General features: G+C 36.3%; 1 protein-coding gene across 1 annotated transcript; it reads left to right on the top strand.

The window, feature by feature from the left end:
• Positions 1-4,861: 4,861 nt before the first annotated feature.
• Positions 4,862-22,185, top strand: LOC103506569 (calcium channel flower). The gene is made up of 6 exons (XM_026821593.1): positions 4,862-5,028; positions 15,409-15,538; positions 15,961-16,042; positions 18,422-18,547; positions 19,161-19,268; positions 22,083-22,185. Exons 1-6 carry the CDS (start codon positions 5,026-5,028, stop codon positions 22,183-22,185), a joined length of 552 nt encoding a protein of 183 aa, XP_026677394.1. The 5' UTR covers positions 4,862-5,025.
• Positions 22,186-24,169: the final 1,984 nt, after the last annotated feature.

The following is a 24,169-nucleotide window of genomic DNA, read 5'->3' as shown; positions in this document are numbered from 1 at the left end:
AAACAAAAAAATATTTAATTAATTTAACTGTCACCGCCTCGGTTTAGGGGGGCAAGGGTCAAACAAGATGGATGGCAGGGTAGAAAAAAACAAGACATGAGTAGGAATTAGGGAAGAAGCTGAAATGAATATCACACATAGTGAGTTCCTCATTTTTAGAGCAAAAGGAGAAATTTCTGATTTCTAAAATCGGAAAAAAAAAAAAAAAAAAATATCAGAAAACAAAATGATATCTACCTAAATAAAATAAAAAAAGGGATTTGGCTACATTAAAAAAAAAAACATCGGGAAAACGAGTAAAAAAGTATATCCACAACAATCTACCTACCCACAAAAATGTCTAAATTTCTCTATTTGTTTTTTTTTTTTTTTTTTTTTTTTTTTTTTTTTCATCTTTCGGGAGATTCAGACATCCGAGAGAGGCCTTTCTAAATTTTAGATGCACTTTGTTGACACGTTTGATAAGGGTTGTATCTGTTGGTGTTGTTGATATGGGATCAGAAGGGGCGGAGAAAATTATGGTTTTGAATGTTTTCATCGAAATAGTATCCTTTGTGACAGAGGATGCTATGAGGGAAAAGAATCTTATAGGTATTATAAAAACAAGATCCATTCACTCATTCACATTTCACACACTGATCGCTCTATCTCGAGAACCACAACACCTAGAATTGAAAAATAAAAGCACAGTAGGAACAAGAGAAAGTGTCAAATGTAGGTAAACTTCATTTTTTTATCAATGTGTCAAATACCTACAATCCAGAAACACCCCATTTTATACCTATTTTGACTGTACCTACTAACAACCAAGTCATTACCTATACCTGAATAGGTAGGTACCTTACCTGAGTTACCTAACTAATTTACATAACAGGGTAAAACAAAACAAAAAGAAGGAGAAGAAGAAGAAGAACGAGAACATGAGTAGATAAATTAATAATTTTATTAATAGACGAGTTTTTTTAATAAAGGGAATTTCCTCTTTCCCTCTTTGTTGTATGATGACTAAAATCACATCAGATTTAGCTCATTATATGGACTAGGTACTGCGGAGAAAATTATGGTTTTGAATGTTTTCATCGAAATAGTATCCTTTGTGACAGAGGATGCTATGAGGGAAAAGAATCTTATAGGTAGGTATTATAACAACAAGATCCATTCACTCATTCACATTTCACACACTGATCGCTCTATCTCGAGAAACACAACACCTAGAATTGAAAAATAAAAGCACAGTAGGAACAAGAGAAAGTGTCAAATGTAGGTAAACTTCATTTTTTTTTATCAATGTGTCAAATACCTACAATCCAGAGACACCCCATTTTATATCTATTTTGACTGTACTAACAACCAAGTCATTACCTATACCTGAATAGGTACCTTACCTGAGTTACCTAACTAATTTATATAACAGGGTAAAACCCATTTTATATCTATTTTGACTGTACTAACAACCAAGTCATTACCTATACCTGAATAGGTACCTTACCTGAGTTACCTAACTAATTTACATATGACAGGGTAAAACAAAACAAAAAGAAGGAGAAGAAGAAGAACGAGAACATGAGTAAATTAATAATTTTATTAATAAACGAGATAACTAGGAGACCCTTGGCGAACTAGTCTGGAAAACCAAAACATTACGAAGGACATACCTACATAAAAAAAAACACACAAAAAAAAAATGTGTGTTTCACCACCGTTTTTATTTCGTAGTAATGAAGCAAAATAAACGAGTTTTTTAATACTTACAAGAAGTCTTGGGGAATCAATCATACTATTACATCAAGATCCTCAATAATTACATTTCATCCATCTGCCACATAAATATTTATGTTAGGTACAAAAAAAGGGTAGGCACATAAAAAAACACCAAAAAATTACAACCAAGGGCACAACAACGTTGAAATGGGGATAAAAAAGGATCTTACTTAATTTGATTCCCTCGTATTTTTTAAATTAAAAAAAAAATCTATTTTTGAAAAAACAATAAAAAGCTGAAATTATAAGAAAATGAAGCATTTGCTACATTAGACGCATGTGGTCTGTGCCGTAGCATGCCCATCCCGTAGTATGCCTCTCATGGGCGAGAAGAGACACAATACCTACTTCCCATTTAGGTGTTGGTTTCAAAAAAGAGTTGCTCTCAACTTGTGCGACTGTCCGCGAGCTGCGAGTTACCTGAAGACCTCTCGCGAGCTATCGGTAGCTTGCGATCGACTGTTTGGCAATCCCTGTTCTATCCTTTCAGGAGAGTTAAAAAGCGTGAAAAAAAGGTCACTTGTGTAAAACAAAAAAAAAATCTAATTAGTTAGAAAAACAAGAGGGAAAAGTAGAAAAAAAGATTAAAATTAAATTAGGCAAGTAAGAAGCATTAAATAAATAAAAAAAAGTAGAAAGTTAAGGGTAAAAACATGTTCCTGGATGAAAAGGTAGGAAATGATAACATCAAGTTGTTTCCTGATTAGGGAAAAAAAGGTAAGAGGTACCTAACCTACCCCATCAACATTACCAAGGACGTAATATAATTTAGTAGGTAATCTAATTGATATGACTAAGGTAAGTAGGTAGATACCTACCTACTCTTTATAGTAAAATAATAATTATTATTATTTGGTGGAGATGTCATAACTCCAAAAATACTTCAAAACTTCTGTGTAGGTATGCACAACATTGCACATTAGATAGGTATCAGTGGAGACGCCAAAACTCCTATTGTATTACAGGCTATTGGTGGAGATGACAAAACTCCAAGATGAATTATGTAACTACACTAGATAGAGGTACCTATTGGTGGAGACGTCAAGACTCCAAGTGTTTTACATGATATTAGTGGAGATGTTAACTTTCAGGAGGAATAAAATTTACATTAGGTAGAAGGGTAAGAATCTGGTAAAGGAATTGAGAGTTTTCCACCAATATCTTATTACTACACTATTACCTGCTAAAAAAAAAAAAAAAATAAAAATAAATTCCCCATCAAAGTCCGCATACATTCGGGAATTCCACTAGGAATTCAACTAGAAAACGAAATCGTAATGAACTTGGCAACACAGCATCAACGTTTTTTCTCTGTTGTCAAATGAGTCAAATCAGGTGTTTTTGATTTATGAAAGTGGGGGTGTTTTTTGTTGATTTTTTTACTTTTTCCCTTTTCTACAAATCAATCCAATAAGTACTTTTCAAGATTGGAATTGGAATACTTGTTCATATTTTATCAAAGTTTGCCTGTTACCAGTCCACAAGAATTCTAGATTGATTGGAAATACTCTTTGGTATCAAGGGCTAGTCATTTCGTTGTAATCTTCCCTGAAAAATGGTACGTAATCTTCACCAGAAAATGGTCCCCTGACTGTTGCTTCAGAACAGTCTTGTTGGAACCTTTTTCAGTCTATTCAATAGTGAAACGGGCATAAATGAAGACACCCGCTAAAACTATGACGGCTTTTGAAATGGGACTGAAATATAAGAAAACTCCACTCTTTTTTTGATTTGTTGTGATGTGTTGCAGGTGTGGTTATAACATGGTGTTGGTTGCCAGCTACCTAGGTACCTACCTTCACAAATATCTATCATGCATGATTATGTGTGGTGGTAAACTGTTTACAAGATTTCTGCTGTTTAAATGTTGCAGGTGTGGTTATAACATGGTGTTGGTTGCCAGCTACCTAGGTACCTACCTTCACAAATATCTATCATGCATGATTATGTGTGATGGTAAACTGTTTACAAGATTTCTGCTGTTTAAATAGGTACTCAGAATGTATTTAAGCAAGTGTGTAAGTCAAGTACATAAGTACATCTTACAATATTGTACAAAAGCCACTTTAATTTCACTCTAGAACTGAGATTAAATACATTTCCACATTTAAATTTCATGGCCCCCTTACACAGGTTGTTCTGTAAAAGATTACTTTGTTTTTCCACCTTTCAGGAGGAATAAAATTTACATTAGATAGAAGGGTAAGAATCTGGTAAAGGAATTGAGAGTTTTCCACCAATATCTTATTACTACCTACACTATTACCTGCTAAAAAAAAATAAAAATAAATTCCCCATCAAAGTCCGCATACATTCGGGAATTCCACTAGGAATTCAACTAGAAAAACGAAATCGTAATAAACTTGGCAACGCAGCATCAACGTCTGGCCGTGGAGCAGAGCCTGTCCACGGTGAACAGACACTCGTTCACTTGGACATTCGTTCACCATTGTTGCCAGACTGGATTTTTGCTCAGCGTTTCCGAAAATTTTCAAGCCCTTTGATTGGTTGAAATGTGGCGCGAGATTTTTAAAATTGATAAAAAACAACAATCCTAAAAAAATGTAATTCAATGGTCTCAATGTGAAAATTGTGAACTTCGTTCCTTCTCCTTCGTGTCCATTTCAATTTATTTGTTCAATTGTATTATTAATATTTTACTGATTCAACTCTTTATTATCAATAAAACACTCAGAAAGAGAGAGAGACTTGCTCCTATTCAGTTTGGCTACTTGGATCGGATCAGATACAACTGAAGTGATCTGATTGATTTGAAACAACTTCAGTACCCCTAGTAGACTCCTTTTCTTCTCAAAACCTGAGTTTGTACCAGATGGGGAATTATGGCTGGTTCTCTCAATTACATTTTGGGAACTGTTTGTTTCCGAAAAAATCCAATGTGGCAACAATGGTGAACGAGTGTCCAAGTGAATGAATGGGTACCACTGTCCGCATACATTCGGGAATTCCACTAGGAATTCAACTAGAAAAACGAAATCGTAATAAACTTGGCAACGCAGCATCAACGTTTTTTCTCTGTCGTCAAATCAGGTGTTTTTGATTTATGAAAGTGGGGGTGTTTTTTGTTGATTTTTTACTTTTTCCCTTTTCTACAAATCAATCCAATACTTTTCAAGATTGGAATACTTGTTCGTTCATATTTTATCAAAGTTTGCCTGTTACCAGTCCACAAGAATTCTAGATTGATTGGAAATACTCTTTGTTATCAAGGGCTAGTCATTTCGTTGTAATCTTCCCTGAAAAATGGTACGTAATCTTCACCAGAAAATGGTCCCCTGACTGTTGCTTCAGAACAGTCTTGTTGGAACCTCTTTCAGTGTTCAGTCTATTCACTAGTGCTAGTGAAACGGGCATAAATGAAGACACCCGCTAAAACTATGACGGCTTTTGAAATGGGACTGAACTATAAGAAAACTCCACTCTTTTTTTGATTTGTTGGGATGTGTTGCAGGTGTGGTTATAACATGGTGTTGGTTGCCAGCTACCTAGGTACCTACCTTCACAAATATCTATCATGCATGATTATGTGTGATGGTAAACTGTTTACAAGATTTCTGCTGTTTAAATAGGTACTCAGAATGTATTTAAGCAAGTGTGTAAGTCAAGTACATAAGTACATCTTACAATATTGTACAAAAGCCACTTTAATTTACTTTGTTTTTCCATTTTATACTTAATTATTTCTCTTTGTTGCAGGCATCATTTTTCTCCGCTGACAAAATAGGGTCTATGCTGGCCCGACCCAATGAAGATCCAACACAAGATGATGGTACTCCCCGCCCCGGGCAGGAATCGAACCCGCGGCCTAGCGCTTACAAGGCAGACGCTCTACCAACTAAGCTAACTAGGCTGGCTGAAGAGAGAAGGAGGACAGAGTAAAAGAAAGCCAGCCGTTCGGAAACCAACTTTATCTGTTTACAATAAAGTCCCCCCACCCGGGAATTATATGTAGAACCCGTGGCCTAGCACTTACAAGGCAGATGAGATACCATCCAAGCCTTCAAGCTAAAGTTAGACCAACCGTCGATGTCAACTGAACCGTCCACCGTCCATCCTGCCTCGATAACATGATTCACCTCGTCGCCGTCCATCGACAATGTGTGGACACACTTTTACAAGACTGGCTTGTGAAATACGACACTGAAGTCTGAACCCCTATTGTGCATTTGTGCTTTCTTTTTCAACCCCACCAATGTCACATCTCTCCGGCACTAGGCTTGATGAGTTCATTCAAAAATTTTGGTACATGCCATTAATATTTATGGGCATTAGAGTGAACTTTTGAGTTGTATGGCCGCCATACATACACGCTACGCCACTTATCAAACAAATTAAAAGCACCGCCATTCAAGACTAGAGGTACCTGTTGTACAACATCTTCCGTGTAATAATAAAAATATAAACAATATACCCACAGGGTGTATCAAAAATTACAGATCCTTGGTGTTGGTAAGTAATTAAAAAAAAAAGATTATAAATCCTCGTGGTAAATTAATTAAGGAGCGCGGTAGCCCTCCGCCTCGCCAAGTCAAAAAAATCTGGTGTGAACATCACACGACTTTCCTTATCCTATTGAATGATGCTTATTTTTATGTTCTATAGTAACTTTTATAATATCTCTAACCATTTAGTCAGTATAGTTGAAAACCGCCAAAAGCTCAACCAAACTACCAAACGTTGTGTTGCATTTGTACACAGACTGTTTTCCTTACACATTAAGTCTCTGAAATCATTGTCTGAAACTCTGAAATGAAATCTGAAAGTCGGAATGGGCTTTTTGTATAAGAGTTAATCTGATTCCTAACTAAGCTTGAAGATCTGGTGACCTTCAGTAGCTTTTCACACTTTTACAAGACTGGCTTGTGAAATACGACACTGAAGTCTGAACCCCTATTGTGCTTTCTTTTTCAACCCCACCAATGTCACATCTCTCCGGCACTAGGCTTGATGAGTTCATTCAAAAATTTTGCTCCACTACAATTTATCAAGACGAAAAGAAGAAAAACTTCCATTAATATCAAACAAATTAAAAGCACCGCCATTCAAGACTAGAGGTACCTGTTGTACAACATCTTCCGTGTAATAATAAAAATATAAACAATACCTATACCCACAGGGTGTATCAAAAATTACAGATCCTTGGTATTGGTCAGTAAGTAAAAAAAAAAGAAAAAAAAGATAATAAATCCTCGTGGTAAATTAATTAAGGAGCGCGGTAGCCCTCCGCCTCCCCAAGTCAAAAAAAAGTTTGACAGCTAATAAATTCCTCGTGTTATCTCAGACGGTTTCCCGTCCAGATACCAACCACGGGCAACGTTGCTTAACTTCAGTGACAGAAACTGGTGCAACCTTCTTTTGTTTCCAGCATCTGTGTATTTTTCTTTCTTTTTTTTCAGCTTGAAGTTTCTTCGGGCATTTTCTCATTCGGTCCCAGTAAGAGCTCTCTCTGTCTGGTGCTTAAATGTCAAACTACATAATTAATTACCTTCAATAATGTCTTCTACCCTCTCTCCAGCGCCTTGCTTTTATTTTTTCATTCTTTCTTCGGAAAAATAATAAAGAATGTAGTTAGCGTCTGAGCTGATGAAAATCAATCACTCTTGTAAGTAGATGGGTATTGGGTATTGGGTACCTCCTACTTTTTGAAGGTACCTACCTACATACTCTCCTTCTTCTACCTATGTATGTACGATAGCTACTCTCTAAGTTACCTACCTACTTGTTCTACCTACCTATGGACTACCTACCTGGTAAAATGTCAAACTACATAATTAATTACCTTCAATAATGTCTTCTACCCTCTCTCCAGCGCCTTGCTTTTAATTTTTCATTCTTTCTTCGAAAAAATAATAAAGAATGTAGTTAGCGTCTGAGCTGAAAATCAATCACTCTTGTAAGTAGATGGGTATTCGGTACCTCCTACCCCCTACTTTTTGAAGGTAGGTACGTACATACTTGCCCTTCTTCTACCTATGTATGTACGATAGCTACTCTCTAAGTTAGTTACCTACCTACTTGTTCTACCTACCTATGTACTACCAATAATAGTAGTAGCCTACTGCTGGAGTAAAGGGACTTTACAGTCCTATGCGAGCAGTATAAATAAGCACTATTATTATTATTACTTTCGAATGTAGGTACCTCCTTGCCGTATCTACTAACTTCTTTTCGATTGCCTCCTTCATTTTCAAAGTCCGTCCGTCAGGTGATCGGAAAAACTAGTAACCTAATAGACATGACATAGGTCAGGTCTTATTTAAAGCCCAAATGCCTGATCAGAAAAATTGAAAGGTCTTTCTAATTTGATTCAGGGTGAAAGGTTTATGTAGGTACCTCCTTGCCGTATCTACTAACTTCTTTTCGATTGCCTCCTTCATTTTCAAAGTCCGTCCGTCAGGTGATCGGAAAAACCAGTAACGGATTATAATAGACATAGGTCACAGAAGTCATAGAAATAGTGAAATAGACGTTTTATTTGTGTAGAAGGAAAAGGAGGAAGAAGAGGAGGAGAAGGAGGAGTGAGAGGAAGATGAGGAAGAGCAGGTGGATGAGAAGAAGGAAGAGGGAGGAGGGAGAGGGAATGAGGTTTGGGCTGTGGAGGTATATCTTGACATCAAATGACAATGTTATCAACTTATCCTATCACAAAGAAAATTCGTATCAATGTCAAATAGTCAAAGGGAATTTTATATTGACATAGGTACCTACCCTACCCAACCTACACTAAAGGTAAGCACCCTTATAATAGCCTATCGCAGCAGTTCCCAAACTTTTTTCTACGCGGCCCAATTTTTCTTCTTCTTCTTCTTCTTCTTCTTCTTCTTCTTCTTTCTTTCTTTTTTTTTTTCAATTGTGAAGGAGCCGAGGCCCCTATTACATACTATATTTTATGTGACTCCATTTTAACTTTACGAACTTTTTATTTATTTATTATTTTCCCCTCGTAATATACATTTTCAGAAATTCCGCCATGGGACACCGCGGCCCCCTGGAAATCCTTCGCGGCCCCCCAGTTTGGGAATCGCTGGCCTATCGGGTAAGTAGTGGGTACCTATTCTTTGAGTGGGACACCCATACTGTCTGTTCAATTGACTATGAAATACCGGTACCTACATAATTATCTATTTATGTCGTAGGTATAGGTTGACTTACCTATCATTTCGTAGGTATATGACTTACCTATCATTTCGTAGGTATAATATGTTGACTTACCTATCATTTTTACACTTTATTCCGTTTGCTTTGTTCTTTCAAAGAAAAAGGTAAATTGGTAGTAAAAGACCAAAGAATGTGACCTGTAGTAATCATAGCTCTAGGATTGTCTGAAACGTAGCACTCCGGCCTTGTAACCGCTAGGTCGTGGGTTCGATTCCCGCCCGGGGAGAACTTTATCCTAAACATGGTAAGGTTCGTTCTAGGAACGGCTGGCTTTCTCTTGTCCTGTCCTCTTTTCTCTTTGGTTTCAGGACAAAACGGCCTTCGTTTTTACATTTTCCCTCTGCTAAAAAGAAAGAAACTTCTTTCTAAATTTATGTTCTTTCTAAACCTAGGTACCTAGACTAGGTAGTGTTAGGTACCTCTAAATAGGTAAGTAAGAATAAGTAATTACAGGTAAGGTGGTTACCTATCTAATTATCTGAAACAAACACTGGTAAACCTCACTTAACGTAAATTATGCACGAAACGGGACGAAAACAACACAGAAACTGTGAATTTGTTCAGTCGGTATAATGTAAAACGAAAACACAAAATGGAAAAAACTACGAGTCGTACGAGTCGGAAAAAAAATAACTTGTCACAGTTTCAACTCACGCGATAGCCCGGCACGAAATCTTTTCATCAACTCAAATTTCTAGTTCGAAATTTCGAAGTTGATTTGATGAAAAAAAACTTCGAACTCCTAAAGATGAAAGGAAGATATTTAGTTCGTTTATACGCCACTAGAGTACGGTACCTGTCGATTGGTGTCTTCATGTATTGTGTCCCAAAACGGCTGAAGCAACGTCGTGCGTGGATGGTATCTGACTATTTTGGGGTTCACAATGGAGAAAGGCCAGAAAAAGAGGAAGAGTGACTTAGAGCTTGACAATCTTTAGGGAAGGCTTCTTTTGCCTCAGACTACTATTATTGGGTAAAGAAAAGTGAACCAATCATCTCCACCAGAGTTTCCATGCACGTTGCATACTCAAATATTTACACGGCGTTCATACAAAGTTTTCAAAAGCTCGTAGATTTGGGTAAATTAACCCTCTTGTCAAAAGATGTTTCCATAACGTCTAGTCAACAGATAGGTAACACTTCTTTACATCAACAGTTTTTGGGAGTTACCTACCTCTTTATCACCATCTTTAGTCCTCTAATTCTAAACTGTCACTCCATTACTTTTACAACTACTATACGATTTAGTTTACATAGGTTTAAAGATAAAAATAAAACATTTACGACTTTGTAAGGGAAAAGAAACCCGAAATCTACAAAATCTACTCACTAAAAACCAACAGAAAAGTGCATTTCAGACGCATAAATATGGCATAATATCACATAAAAAACACCCTCTTTTGGAGTTTGGTCAATGGAATTCGGTGATTCATTGCCCTAAATTCAATATTTTATTGTTCAAGAAAACAATAGTTGGTCATAAATGGAGGCACTGTTGCCGGCCAAACGGTCTAGTTGCCGTTGCTCCTCTGTAGTGCCGGAAAATTCCACAGAGCGCAACATGATCGTTAGAGAAAATCCGCGGGTGAACAGACACTCCATTTTGGGAACTGTTTGTTTCCGAAAAAATCCAATGTGGCAACAATGGTGAACGAGTGTCCAAGTGAATGAATGGGTACCACTCAATCCGCGAAAAGTACAATCAGCTGATCAAATAAACATCTGTCGATCAACAAAACACAAACAAAAAGGATTTTTAATTTAAACTTTTTACATGGTTTTTTGGTCTAAACTTTGAAACTTTATAAATTTAATATATTAAAGTTAATTAGACCGCCTCCTCTGTAGTGCCGGAAAATTCCACAGAGCGCAACATGATCGCTAGAGAAAATCCGCGAAAAGTACAATCAGCTGATCAAATAAACATCTGTCGATCAACAAAACACAAACAAAAAAGATTTTTAATTTAAACTTTTTGGTCTAAACTTTGGTCTAACCCTTTTTAATATTAAAGTTAATTAGACCGTTTCAGTCAGAAGTTTGGTACCTAGTTATATTGAGAAAATATTCTGTTCCAACGCCAGAGTGTGCCCAGCTGTACATTACCAGATTACCACCACCAACCTGTAACATGATCAAAGAATGAAGATTGGTAATTTGGAACTCGTTACTGTACCAAACTGATTTTGGACTAATCAGATCCCTAGAAAATTGCAGTCTTCTGGAAAGCTACTACTTTTACAAACACAATCATGGATCTTCAGATCTACGAACTAGTTTCATCAGACATTTGTAAATTGATTTACGGTGAGAATATAAATGAGATAGCTCTGCATACAAGATACGAGAAGGTATTTAGTAAATTGGGCACAATCCTAGTAAACAGTTGCTAATTAGCTGGGAGACTTTAAACAGTGAGGATACCAGACAGAAATTTCCCTTGCTAAAGCAATAGCAAAGGTTGAGTGTGAAGGGCATCCTTTGTAACTAGCCCAAACTAAATGTCAGTCCAAAACAATCACCTTGAGGCTGACAAAAAAACACTGACTATCTGAACATGGGATTAGGCGAAGAAGAAGAAGTGCAGAGTCACTACTTTCAGATCATCTTGTAAACTCCAAATTAGGTGTTTCAAGATGATATTAATTCTACTTCAAGTCAAAATCAGGCACAAAGCAAGGATGTGATAGGAAACAATACAAGTGATCCATGCACGTCTAATACGATAGATATATCTGCTCATTCCCTGAATACACCATCTTCTACGCTGTGTACATCTAACATAGGTGGTCATGAAACAACGAGTTTTCAGACATTGGTTGAAGATGTAGGAATTCCTAACGATAAATCTGATACGGACGCGGTGAATAGTAATAACAGTGTGGTACCTCAAGAAACTCTATTGCAGATGAGAAATGATGGTCAGGAACTGGATGACAATGGGCGCGGAATAGAATCGAATGGTGATGATGTTTCTTCAGGTAAAATGAACGAGAAAGATGTTCAACATGAGCCAACACCGAATAATTTGTGCCAAATTGATCTGAATAGTATAGAACACAATGCAACAGGCCAAACCGAAATAAATAATGTTCAACAAAAAGAACACGGTACAAGTTCAAATGAAATGGAACAAAACCATTTGCCTCAACTTCAGAATAGTAATGAACTCGGAAACAGTTCACACAATCTAAATAATCCACCTGGAAATCAATCCTATGTCTCTATTGAGAAAGTCGCAGAGTCTCATCAAGAACCTACTGCGAACAGTTTGTTAGATGACTCGGTTAAATTTATTATCAATGAAGAACCACTTGATACCAATGTAGTCTATGAAACAACTCAAGTCCTCAACCTTAGCAACGAAGTCAACTTGGATGCTGTCATTGTAATTCCACCATCTGATGAAACTATAGTAGAACAACGAAATGCTGAAAATGAGGATGGTGCTGAAAGTGAACATATTGATGTAGAGGTGTTGTCTGAAGGAAACACAGATCATGTTCTTGAGAGAGAAGACACTACTGAGCCATGTGAGGAAACAATAACAAATCAAGTTTCTGGGGAAGAGCAGAATACAAGTGGTGCAAGTGATGAAGTAGATTTTTCTAAGAATGTGTTCTAAGAAGAATGTTTGAGCGGAAAGTCCACCAGGCTTCTATCTCGGTATAAGAATATTGAAAATGAAGATGCCACAACTGCCCACTGCCCCTGCAATGAAAGTTCATATTCCATATTCCACGTGCTGGTAAAATTCAACACATCACCTATTTAGATAGGTAGGTAGTAGGTAAACTTCACAATGTTAAAATAATACCTACTGTTACACATAGGTACCTCAAGTATAAATTAATTTATGTCTTATGTTTTGTACCTACTGTATTGTACCCTTATTTATTGTATTGTATGGAAAGACCCTAAAAACGGAAAGAAAGAAGAAAAGAATTGGAGGAAAATAACAAAAAATAACGAAGAAAAAATAAAAAAGAAGCAGGAAGAACTGGAGAGAGAATACCAAAGAAAAGGTAGAAAGAGAGGGTTGTGGTAGGAAAAGGATAGAAGAGGGAGAGTACCAAAGAAAGAGAAAAAGAAGAAGAATAAAAAATAAGAAGAAAATAAAAAGAAGAAGAAAGAGGAAGAAGATCTTGAGAATTTTCTGGACAACAATTATTTTCACATTCTTTATCTTTGAAATTTATTTGAGCGAAAAAAAGAAGAAAAGGGAAAATAAAATATCAGAAATATCAGGGACAAAGTACGAAGCAAATTGTACTTACAGTTTCAGCATTATTTCTGGTTAAATTCCACTCATGAATAGGCGTCAGCAACCAAGAGGGTCCTTCCAGATACAGTTTGCTGGCAAGCAATTCTCCAGGACTCAGGCCACGTGAAAGGACATCCGCTGGATTTTGAGTGCCTGCTACGTGGTACCAACCCTACCTACCTCCAAGGTACATACCTAGACAGAGAATGGTGGAGATGTCAAAACTCCAAGATAATCTATGGGATCAGACAGAGTGACAGACAGACAGACGACACCGAAGCGAATACAATAGTCCGTCCCTTATACCTTTTTATTACTATTGTAATAATAGGAAGGAGGGACTAAAAAGACGAAAGGCTAGCAGAAAGGCAGCGGTTCCAAGAACGAACCTTAGGTACCTGTTTATCTTTAGGATAACGTTAGCCTCGGGAGGGAATCAAACCCCCTACCTCCAAGGTACATAGGTACCTAGACAAAGAATGGTGGAGATGTCAAAACTCCAAGATAATCTATGGGAACAGATAGAGTGACAGACAGACAGACGACACCGAAGCGAATACAATAGTCCGTCCCTTATACCTTTTTATTACTATTGTAATAATAGGAAGGAGGGACTAAAAAGACGAAAGGATGGGAGCTAGCAGAAAGGCAGCGGTTCCAAGAACGAACCTTAGGTAGGTACCTGTTTATCTTTAGGATAACGTTAGCCTCGGGAGGGAATCAAACCCGCAAACTTGCGCTTACGAGGCAAACCTTCCATGCTAACTAGGCTGGCAGAAAAAGATTATACCTACCTAGGTACCTACCTACTGTGGAAAACGTTTCAGGCATTAGCACGTTGAATATACCAGTTCCCGATGAATCGCTAAAGTTAAGCAACGTTGTTTGTGGTTGGTATCCGGATGAGTCACCAAGTGATCATTAATTGAAAGGCAATCAAAATTAATTCCACCCAAATCGTACCTACTGTGGAAAACGTTTCAGGCATTAGCACGTTGATTATACCAGTTCCCGATGAATCGCTGAAATTAAGCAACGTTGTTTGTGGTTGGTATCCGGATGAGTCACCAAGTGATCATTAATTGAAAGGCAATCAAAATTAATTCCACCCAAATCCTTATGATCGAATAGTATAATGTAGAGGCCAGCCGATGTAGATCGCTGTACAGTGGATGCTGCTTTATGGAGTTCAATTTTGGAGTGTACATTTGTACAAGGAGCGCAAAGCGCGACCGTATCCTCTTAGATAGTACCTACTGTGGAAAACGTTTCAGGCATTAGCACGTTGAATATATCAGTTCCCGATGAATCGCTGAAATTAAGCAACGTTGTTTGTGGTTGGTATCCGGATGAGTCACCAAGTGATCATTAATTGAAAGGCAATCAAAATTAATTCCACCCAAATCCTTATGATCGAACAGTATAATGTATATGGGGGCCAGCCGATGTAGATCGCTGTACAGTGTACAGTGGATGCTGCTTTATGGAGTTCAATTTTGGAGTGTACATTTGTACAAGGAGCTAGAGATGTGTAAAGACTGACTGACTGAATTAAAAGACTTGAATCCCACACAAAGACTGAATGACTTAAACAGTCCCTACTCAAGGAGCGCAAAGCGCGACCGTATCCTCTTAGATAGACAGCCAACTTAGCCAACAATGAGCGCAAAGCGCGATGGTATCCGCTCAGATAGACAGCCAACAGGGTTTAGCGCGGACCTAAGACCTTTACACAATAGCTAGGTCATGGCTTTATGGTCTCTAATGAAATTCTCTTCTAAGAGGTATGTACAGCCTGCTAGTCCACAGGTTTCGCCAACCTTTTATGGGTCGCGAGCTACTCAGATAGCTAGGAAACCCTTGGCGAGCTAGTCTGGAAAACCAAAACATTACGAAGGACATACATAAAAAAAACACACACACACACACACAAAAAAAATCTGGTGTGAACATCACACGACTTTCCTTATCCTATTGAATGATGCTTATTTCAGTGTTCTTTTACAATATCTCTAACCGTTTTGTCGCTATAGCTGAAAACCGCCAAAAAACGGTCGAAATCTGTCCAAAAGCGGTCAAAATAGCGCCAAGCGCAGCAACCATCTCAACCAAACGTTTTGTGCTGCATCCTTGTCACATTTGTGAACTACATACCAAATTTCAAGTCTCTAGCTTATATACTTAATTATTTCTCTTTGTTGCAGGCATCATTTTTCTCCGCTGACAAAATAGGGTCTATGCTGGCCCGACCCAATGAAGATCCAACACAAGATGATGGTACTCCATGGTATATGAAATACGGGACCCGAGGGTTGGGGATTTTTGGAGGTGGTAGTAAGTATTTTTTCAGTGCAATTAGTCATTTTAACCTGGGGATTTTACAAAAAAGTATACCTACCTACTTACCTCATGGAAAAAAAAAAAAAAAAAAATGATTCAGGAGAACACCAATAGCTTAGGTACTCAATGATTCACCATTGTTATCTTATAGTCATTGCTGATCATTTGATTTGTATTGCTAATCATTGATAAAAAGCTTTGGTGTGGCTTCCTAAGCTTTTAGTGTGTATCATGATCATGAATCATGATCCATGACAATGTGTGTGGTCCTGGTCCTTCATGAGATTTGTAATCTGGAAGCTGGGGTTCAAGTCCCATCAGTGCCATAAATATTTAGCTGGGTCATTTCAAGATGTTCTGAATCTGAAAAAGTTTTCCCAAAACAAATTAATACCATTCTATTTTTACTTTTTCAGTTTCAATCATATTTGGTCTCTTCAATTGTCTCGGCATCTTGTTGGGAAATATTGACTGTCTGTTTGGAGGTATAATTCAAGTGTAAGTTGTCTTTTTTTTATCTTGGAAACTAACTGCTCATTTTATTTTGCAGTATATACCTACTGTTTGTGAAAACCTACTGCATTTTGCAAATTCAGCGAAAGAGAGTCTGATGGAAAAAGCCCCTAATATTGGTTTTGTTTCAACCTCTTTTTTTTATCAGATTCAGTTTGATCAGATAAAAATACATGCTCAATTTTTTATTATTATTCCGATCAAAAGCTTTGCCCTGTGAGTAATTGACACGCTTTTTTCCATATTCAAACTTGTTTTTAACACGTCCTCATTTTCTCTCTCCCCCGCAGGGCTCCTCTGGAAGCAATGAAGTCAAGTGCAGCCACATCAGGAGGGGCAGATTTCCAAGGCATCACGGTTCAACAACCCCCAAGTAATTATACATCCTTTCAGTCTAGTCAGCGATCCAATCTGATCGATAATGCTCAACCCACGGCCTTCTCCGGCCTTCCTATAACCCACTCGAACAGTAACTATTAAAACGACGCAGTAAAGATTAAACAACAGTCAAACTATTTAAACAAACAAATGTTATCGATGGTGTAGAAAGAAAATCTGTATCGGCAATTTTTAAGTTGAAATTTTTGGCGTCCTTGGAAAGAATATATCAAAAGCTGCGTCTATTTATACAATTTTAAAAACCAGTAAAGGATTTCTTTGCCTTCCTCTATCGGACAAAGATGGAAATTCGTAAGAAAAAATATCCGAAAATTCGTCTGAAAACTCGTAAAAATATCTGTTGGAGTTAGACATAGAGAGCAAAACTTGTGATGACAACAGTCATCAACATCTACACAGTTTTTGCCATTTAAACTGAAATATTTTACAACTAATATTTTACAAGTACATATATTCAAACAACACATACGATTAGATCTCAAGTAAAAAGCATATATGTACCTAAAAAATACATTTAAATTTTTTGGCGTCCTTGGAAAGAACATATTAAAAGCTACGTCTATTTATACAATTTTAAAAACTAGTAAAGGATTTCTTTGCCTTCCTCTATCGGACAAAGATGGAAATTCGTACAAAATATATCCGAAAATACGTCTGAAAACTCGTAAAAATATCCGTTGGAGTTAGACATAGAGAGCAAAACTTGTGATGACAACAGTTATCAACATCTACACAGTTTTTGCCATTTAAACTGAAAAGTAAGTTGTAATATTTTACAAGTACATATATTCAAACAACACATACGATTAGATCTCAAGTAAAAAGCATATATGTACCTAAAAAATACCAGGAATTAATTAACCATTTTAACCTGGGGATTTTACAAGAAAGTATTTATTCAGGAGAACACCAATAGCTTAGGTATTCAATGATTCACCATTGTTATCTTATAGTCATTGCTAATCATTGATAAAAAGCTTTGGTGTGGCTTCCTAAGCTTAGTGTGTATCATGATCATGAATCATGATCCATGACAATGTGTGTGGTCCTGGTCCTTCATGAGTTTTGTAATCTGGAAGCTGGGGTTCAAGTCCCAAAAGTGCCATAAATATTTAGCTGGGTCATTTCAAGATGTTCTGAATCTGAAAAAGTTTTCCTAAAACAAATTAATACCTTTCCATTTTTACTTTTTCAGTTTCAATCATATTTGGTCTCTTCAATTGTCTTGGCATCTTGTTGGGAAATATTGACTGTCTGTTTGGAGGTATAATTCAAGTGTAAGTTGTCTTTTTTTTTATCTTGGAAACTAACTGCTCATTTTATTTTGCAGTATATACCTACTGTTTGTGAAAACCTACTGCATTTTGCAAATTCAGACTTGAACATGTATGATAAACAATAATTATGTATGTATCTTCTCAGCCAAATTGACTTAGCCAATGAGGTACCCAAGAATTTCTTTCTTAAAGTTCTGATGTTTATTTATTTTATTATTTTCTTTCTCATTATTTATCACTATTAATTAATTTATTTAATTTTGACATCCTTTGTAAATAGGTACTATTTTACTTATGTTATATCTAAAAATGGATACTTACAAGTAGGTTTTTATATTCCGACTCAGTTTCCCTTGAAAATGTCCATGAAATAGACAAAACTCCGAGTTGGGATATAAAAACCTACTCATAAGTATCCATTTTGATCTTTCTCATTATTTGTCACTATTAATTAATTTATTTAATTTTGACATCCTTTGTAAATACTATTTTACTTATGTTATATCTAAAAATGGATACTTACGAGTAGGTTTTTATATCCCGACTCAGTTTCCCTTGAAAATGTCCATGAAATAGACAAAACTCCGAGTTGGGATATAAAAACCTACTCATAAGTATCCATTTTGATATATAACTTAAGTAAAATAGTACTCGTTATTTATGTTTTTCTATCATCTTTGTATTTCAGACTCACTGGATTCTTAGTTCTTATGATTGAAGCACCATGCTGTTGTATGTTCATTGATCAGGTACAAATGGTATCTGATATTGTAGATAAGAGGCCTGTATGGAACAAAGCTGCTCTCTATATTGGGTAAGTTCACACCAAATTTATCAAATAGTCCTTATTTTGTGTGAGAGGCAGGCTAGCTAAGGTCTTATATTACGCTGTTCTACCTGACAATTCCACCAAGGTTTCATTTCAACCAACTTGCAGGTTTGATTCCCACCCAAGTCAAATTTTATCCTAAATAGACAAGGTTCTCTACATGAAGGCTTTCTCCTAAAATGCCCTCCATTTTTGGTTTGATTTTGGGAACAATAAGACCTCTGTTGTAACAGTTCCCTATGAAACCTTTCCAAACACAGAAGAAAGATTTACCAATTTTGTTCTTAATCATTTTCAGACTACCTATCCTTGCCTTGATGATGTGTTTATCGTTGACCACTATTGCCGCTCACATCAAATTTATCAAATAGTCCTTATTTTGTGTGAGAGGCAGGCTAGCTAAGGTCTTATATCAGGCTTTGTTCTCTACATGAAGGCTTTCTCCTAAATTTCCTCCCTTTTCTCCATTTTCTCCTAAAATGCCCTCCATTTTTTGTTTGATTTTGGGAACAATAAGACCTCTGTTGTAACAGTTCCCTATGAAACCTTTCCAAACACAAAAGAAAGATTTACCAATTTTGTTCTTAATCATTTTCAGACTACCTATCCTTGCCTTGATGATGTGTTTATCGTTGACCACTATTGCCGGAAGTGGTTTGATATTCATCGCTGGTATTCTGTACGGCATGGTTGCCCTTGGCAAAAAGTAAGTCAAACTGTATACTCCTTTTGATGTGTCTCATTGAAGTTTTTATTCTGTGCACTTGAAAATTATAATTTTTGGCAAAAGTGGGAAAGAGAGGCTGTCCATTTGATCCTCTAGGTCTCCTAAAGGTATTGCAGAGGATGCAAGGAAGGAAAATGGCCTACCAGTCAAATATTCAGACATTGGTGACAAATTACTAGTGGGAAATTTTAATAAGCTAGTTCTTCTCCACTTTTGCCATACATCAACAGCTTTTTGTATGTCCAATCACAAGTGTACATACTCGAATGGTAAGTTTTCTGATGTGTCTTATTTGAAGTTTTTATTCTGTGCACTTGGAAATTATATTTTTTGGCAAAAGTGGGAAAGAGAGGCTGTCTATTTGATCCTCTAGGTCTCCTAAAGGTATTGCAGAGGATGCAAGGGGGGAAAATGGCCTACCAGTCAAATATTCAGACATTGGTGACAAATTACTAGTGGGAAATTTCAATAAGCTAGTTCTTCTCCACTTTTGCCATACATCAACAGCTTTTTGTATGTCCAATCACAAGTGTACATACTCGAATGGTAAGTTTTGAGCACTCACAAGTAGAAGTGACTCGGTATTTAGTGTAGTCAAGCCGAATTAATTTAAATATTTTGCCACAGCTAATGTGTGTGTCACTAAGTGCACCCACCTAGCACCAAGCAAGAATTTAATGTCTCCTGACATAGGTTATTATTTAGATTTTGCACTTTTCAATCAAATCTCCCATATACCTAGGTTTAAATAGGTAATCAAAACAAGGAGATTCTGTTTCACATGTTCAGAGTATTTCATGTTTTTACTTTTTTTCTATAGGAAAATTATTGAAAAGTGCAAAATCTCTATTGAGAAGGAAATTAACACATCCTCTGCTTGCAATTTATTCTTGTGATCTAATTCCAACCCAATACTAATGAACTAACCAAGTACCTACCCATGATTTTGTTATGAAGGAACTTGTTTTTCGGTATACTTAAGTGGAAACTAATTAAAGGTTACCCCAACTGTAGAATTAATAAACCCCGCCTTAGTACATTATCATGTTTAACTTGGGTTTATTTTCCTTCCGGGAATCTTTCGGAAACGTTGTTTGATTCTTACTTAGGTAGAAAACATGAATAAATTACAACTGCTTTAATTGAACAAAATTACTTGCTTGATTTATTCTTATAAAAAACTAATTAAAGGTTACCCCAACTGTAGAATTAATAAACTCCGCCTTAGTACATTATCATGTTTAACTTGGGTTTATTTTCCTTCCGGGAATCTTTCGGAAACGTAACTGGTTCCCTTTTGGGAACTGAATTAGCACCTGTACTAAACCATAGGAAATCCAAGATAGCACTCCATCGGATTTAGTTCCTTTCACCAAAAGTTCTCCGAAAGGAAAATACACTTCTGGTACCTACACTGAAAAAAATCCAGGTTCAATTCCTGGCGAACTGGAATTTTTTTTTTTCCTTATCCTGTAGGAAGGAAAGTAATATATTCGGTCAAAATTTTCCATGGTCAGTTTTTAGTGCAAAAACGCGTTTTTTTTTTTTTTTTTTTTTTTTTTTTTTTTTTTTAAAATCCCTATATTTTAGCAAAATTCTTTTTCTTTTTTGATAGGCTACCCTATATTTTAGCAAAATTCTTTTTCTTTTTTGATAGGCTACCCTATATTTTAGCAAAATTCTTTTTCTTTTTTGATAGGCTACCCTATATTTTAGCAAAATTCTTTTTCTTTTTTGATAGGCTACCCTATATTTTAGCAAAATTCTTTTTCTTTTTTGATAGGCTACCCTATATTTTAGCAAAATTCTTTTTCTTTTTTTGATAGGCTACCCTATATTATAGCTAGTTAATACTTATTCTTTGCCTTATTTTTTCTTGAATAGGCAACCCTTCCCATTCTTTCTTTCGTTTTTCTTCTTGGTCACATTATTTCCTTGTTTAGTTCTCTTCTTTAGTGCAACCCTTGTGTAAATTTTGCTTGTGGCCCCTTCTAGATGTCTTGACCATACTAGTCCAGAAGTGAAAAATTTGGATGCATTTTCTACGTGTAAGCTAAGGAAAAGCTGCACTCCACATGAAACAATTTTCTTTTCATAAGAAAACTGGGTTTTAGGAGAAATCTATCACCCCTGTACATAGTTCTTGTACAAATGCCATCGGTCACTGCTCCTCATTCACCTCTATTTTCACAAACATTTTCTCTAGAGTTATTTTCATTTCTAGCAAGCTTGTATAATTCTTTGGGCCTCAGTTGATATTTTTATTTGTTCATTTTTTGGTCTTATTCCAGACTTTTTTCAGCATCTTAGTTAATATTAGAACCTAGTCAACCTAGTACTATCCTACCTTGTAATATAATAGAAGTTCTCTGCATGACAAGCACATAGGTAGTTTTGTTATTTATTATGATAATTATGTTTTGTGTATATGTACATACATATTTAATTTTTATGTTAGGCACTATTTTTATACCAAGTAGAATTTGAACCTAGTACCAATCTTTGGCATAACTTTAAAAAAGATTCGGACTTACCATGAAATAGATTTTCTCCAAGGACAACTGCCTCATGTGGTACAAACTTTTGACGAAAGAGAGTCTGATGGAAAAAGCCCCTAATATTGGTTTTGTTTCAACCTCTTTTTTTTATCAGATTCAGTTTGATCAGATACAGATACATGTTCAATTTTTTTTATTATTCCGATGAAAAGCTTTGCCCTGTGAGTAATTGACACGCTTTTTTCGATATTCAAACTTGTTTTTCACACGTCCTCATTTTCTCTCTCCCCCGCAGGGCTCCTCTGGAAGCAATGAAGTCAAGTATCGTCTTGACCACTACGTGTCAATCGACTGTCACCATCGATCCACATCGATCAAATGCTGTCGACTACGTGTGAACACACTTTTAGACACTGCTTTAGGTCATATTCGCATGAAATAAACACGACGCGTAGCGGCGAACCTACTCATACCTAGTCCGTGCCCACACAAATAAATCCCCTCTCTCTAAACGCCCTTGATTATACTCCCTCCTCTAATCTCCCCTGTTTAAGTGTCACTCTGAGAAGAGGCGTTATAAATCAATTGAAATCTTCAGACAGATCCATACACACACTGATTCATGATGAGTGTCGATTGAGTTAAGAGAAGAACCAGGTCACAATAGATCAGTTGCGCTTTCTTGTGTGATGTTTCAAAGTCATAGAGCAGGAAAAATGAGGACCAACGGAATTTTTCTTTTTCTTCTAAAACACAGATTCTGTCAGACCATTACACATTTTATTCCTGTTTCACCTAGTCAAATTTGTAGAATAAAGCAACGAAAACACTTTTCACAAACACCCAGGTAACCAGGTACTATTTGAAGTGTGGGAGATAATGAGGGAATCCCAAATTGACCTAAATTAGAAAGTTACAAACAAAAGTGAACTATGGCCCCAGATAATGAATCAAATGATGGTAAATCAAGATTAGAATGTGTGCATAATCAGTAGACTAGATTCAACAGAGGGCTAAAATTATCATCAAGGAAACGTTTGCTTTGTGCGAGGCATCTCAGATTTCTATTCTTACCTCAAAGGAATTAGATTTTGTAAAACCTACAAAAGGACTGGGAAGTTCCAGTGTTTCTTGTAATCAATAAACTACCCCACCTAGGAGAGGTGTCTTGGTGTGCATTTATAGCTCATCGTTTCTATAAGCCTATGAAGGGATTGGACATTCCCTTATCACTATTTTATCAGCGATGGGGTAAAGTTATGACAAACCTTTGAACAAGTAGTCGTATTCATCTTCTCGGGTGCCCATTGCTTATTGGATGATTAGACACGAACTAAAATAAACACCCTGGCTCGGACACAAATTTAACAAAGGAAATTATCAAACTCTAGACTTCTGCATACGTAATGAGTAATTGATTTCACTTCTACACGAAATTCTGTTCAATTTTTTTTAAACAAAAAGGAAATAAATTTCAATTTTTGCCTTCAAATGGCTGACTCGGTTAAAAAATTTGTTTTTCTTCAAAAACGCCCCTTCCACAATTTTTGTTTTTGTCGATGCAAATAACCTTGAAAATCAGCCAAAAAGGACTATTTGGAAGTAGATTTTAAAGATATAACTTAGTTGGTCAACTTGAGTGCGGTTAAATGATTTATATGGCCTTTTTTAATGGTGAAAGGTTGACCGTCTTTTGAGTCGATATATTATGTTTCAAAGATTAATGGAAATATTGGCAATATTTTAGGGTAGATTTCGGTTTTCTTATTTTACGATTATATTCCGAGTATGTAGTAAAAATACATTTTAAACCATTAGGGATTAGAGCAACTTGCGATCGCTGCAATACTGACATTCAAAGATTCGTTTAAAAGTTCTATTTCATGCAACAAAGTTCTAATTTCCCATTCGTTTTCTTTTGTTGTTCAACTAGCCATTGAACTGTAATCGCCCAATTGCAATGTGGAAAAATAAACTCAGCCTATTCTTTTACGAAATTTAGACCTTTGATTTTTATTTTAATAAGAGAAGTCGATGTGCCTCTTAGTGGACAACAAATTTCTTTCTTTCTTGCAGGGTATTAAAACTTCGCCCCCATCCACATTGTAAATATACAAATGTAAAATTCCATGCTTCAGAAGAACTCGCTAAGGCGATACTAATTTTGTTAACTGATATAAAACATTTTGTATTATCTACAAACGTGGCATCACTAAGGAGAAAGAGAATGAACCCAGTAGAAAATCGTGTCTACCCAGCTATTTCGCAGTAGAAAAAAATTTCGAGGGAAAATTAATTGATGCCATAAATATTTGTAAGTAACAAATTCGCACTTGCTGTTGTCTGAATTCTTCACCTCCCTTGATTTTTGCCTGTCCATTA

The sequence above is a fragment of the Diaphorina citri genome, unplaced genomic scaffold (genome assembly GCF_000475195.1).
Source record: "Diaphorina citri unplaced genomic scaffold, Diaci psyllid genome assembly version 1.1 scaffold246, whole genome shotgun sequence".
In the NCBI taxonomy this organism is placed as follows: domain Eukaryota; kingdom Metazoa; phylum Arthropoda; class Insecta; order Hemiptera; family Psyllidae; genus Diaphorina; species Diaphorina citri.
This window is presented reverse-complemented; position numbering and strand designations above follow the sequence as displayed.

Coding starts and splice junctions, on each gene's coding strand:
- LOC103506569 (XM_026821593.1), top strand. Junction 16,043..18,421: donor TTTGGAGGTATAATTCAAGT/GTAAGTTGTCTT, acceptor TTTGTATTTCAG/ACTCACTGGATTCTTAGTTC. Junction 18,548..19,160: donor AAAGCTGCTCTCTATATTGG/GTAAGTTCACAC, acceptor AATCATTTTCAG/ACTACCTATCCTTGCCTTGA.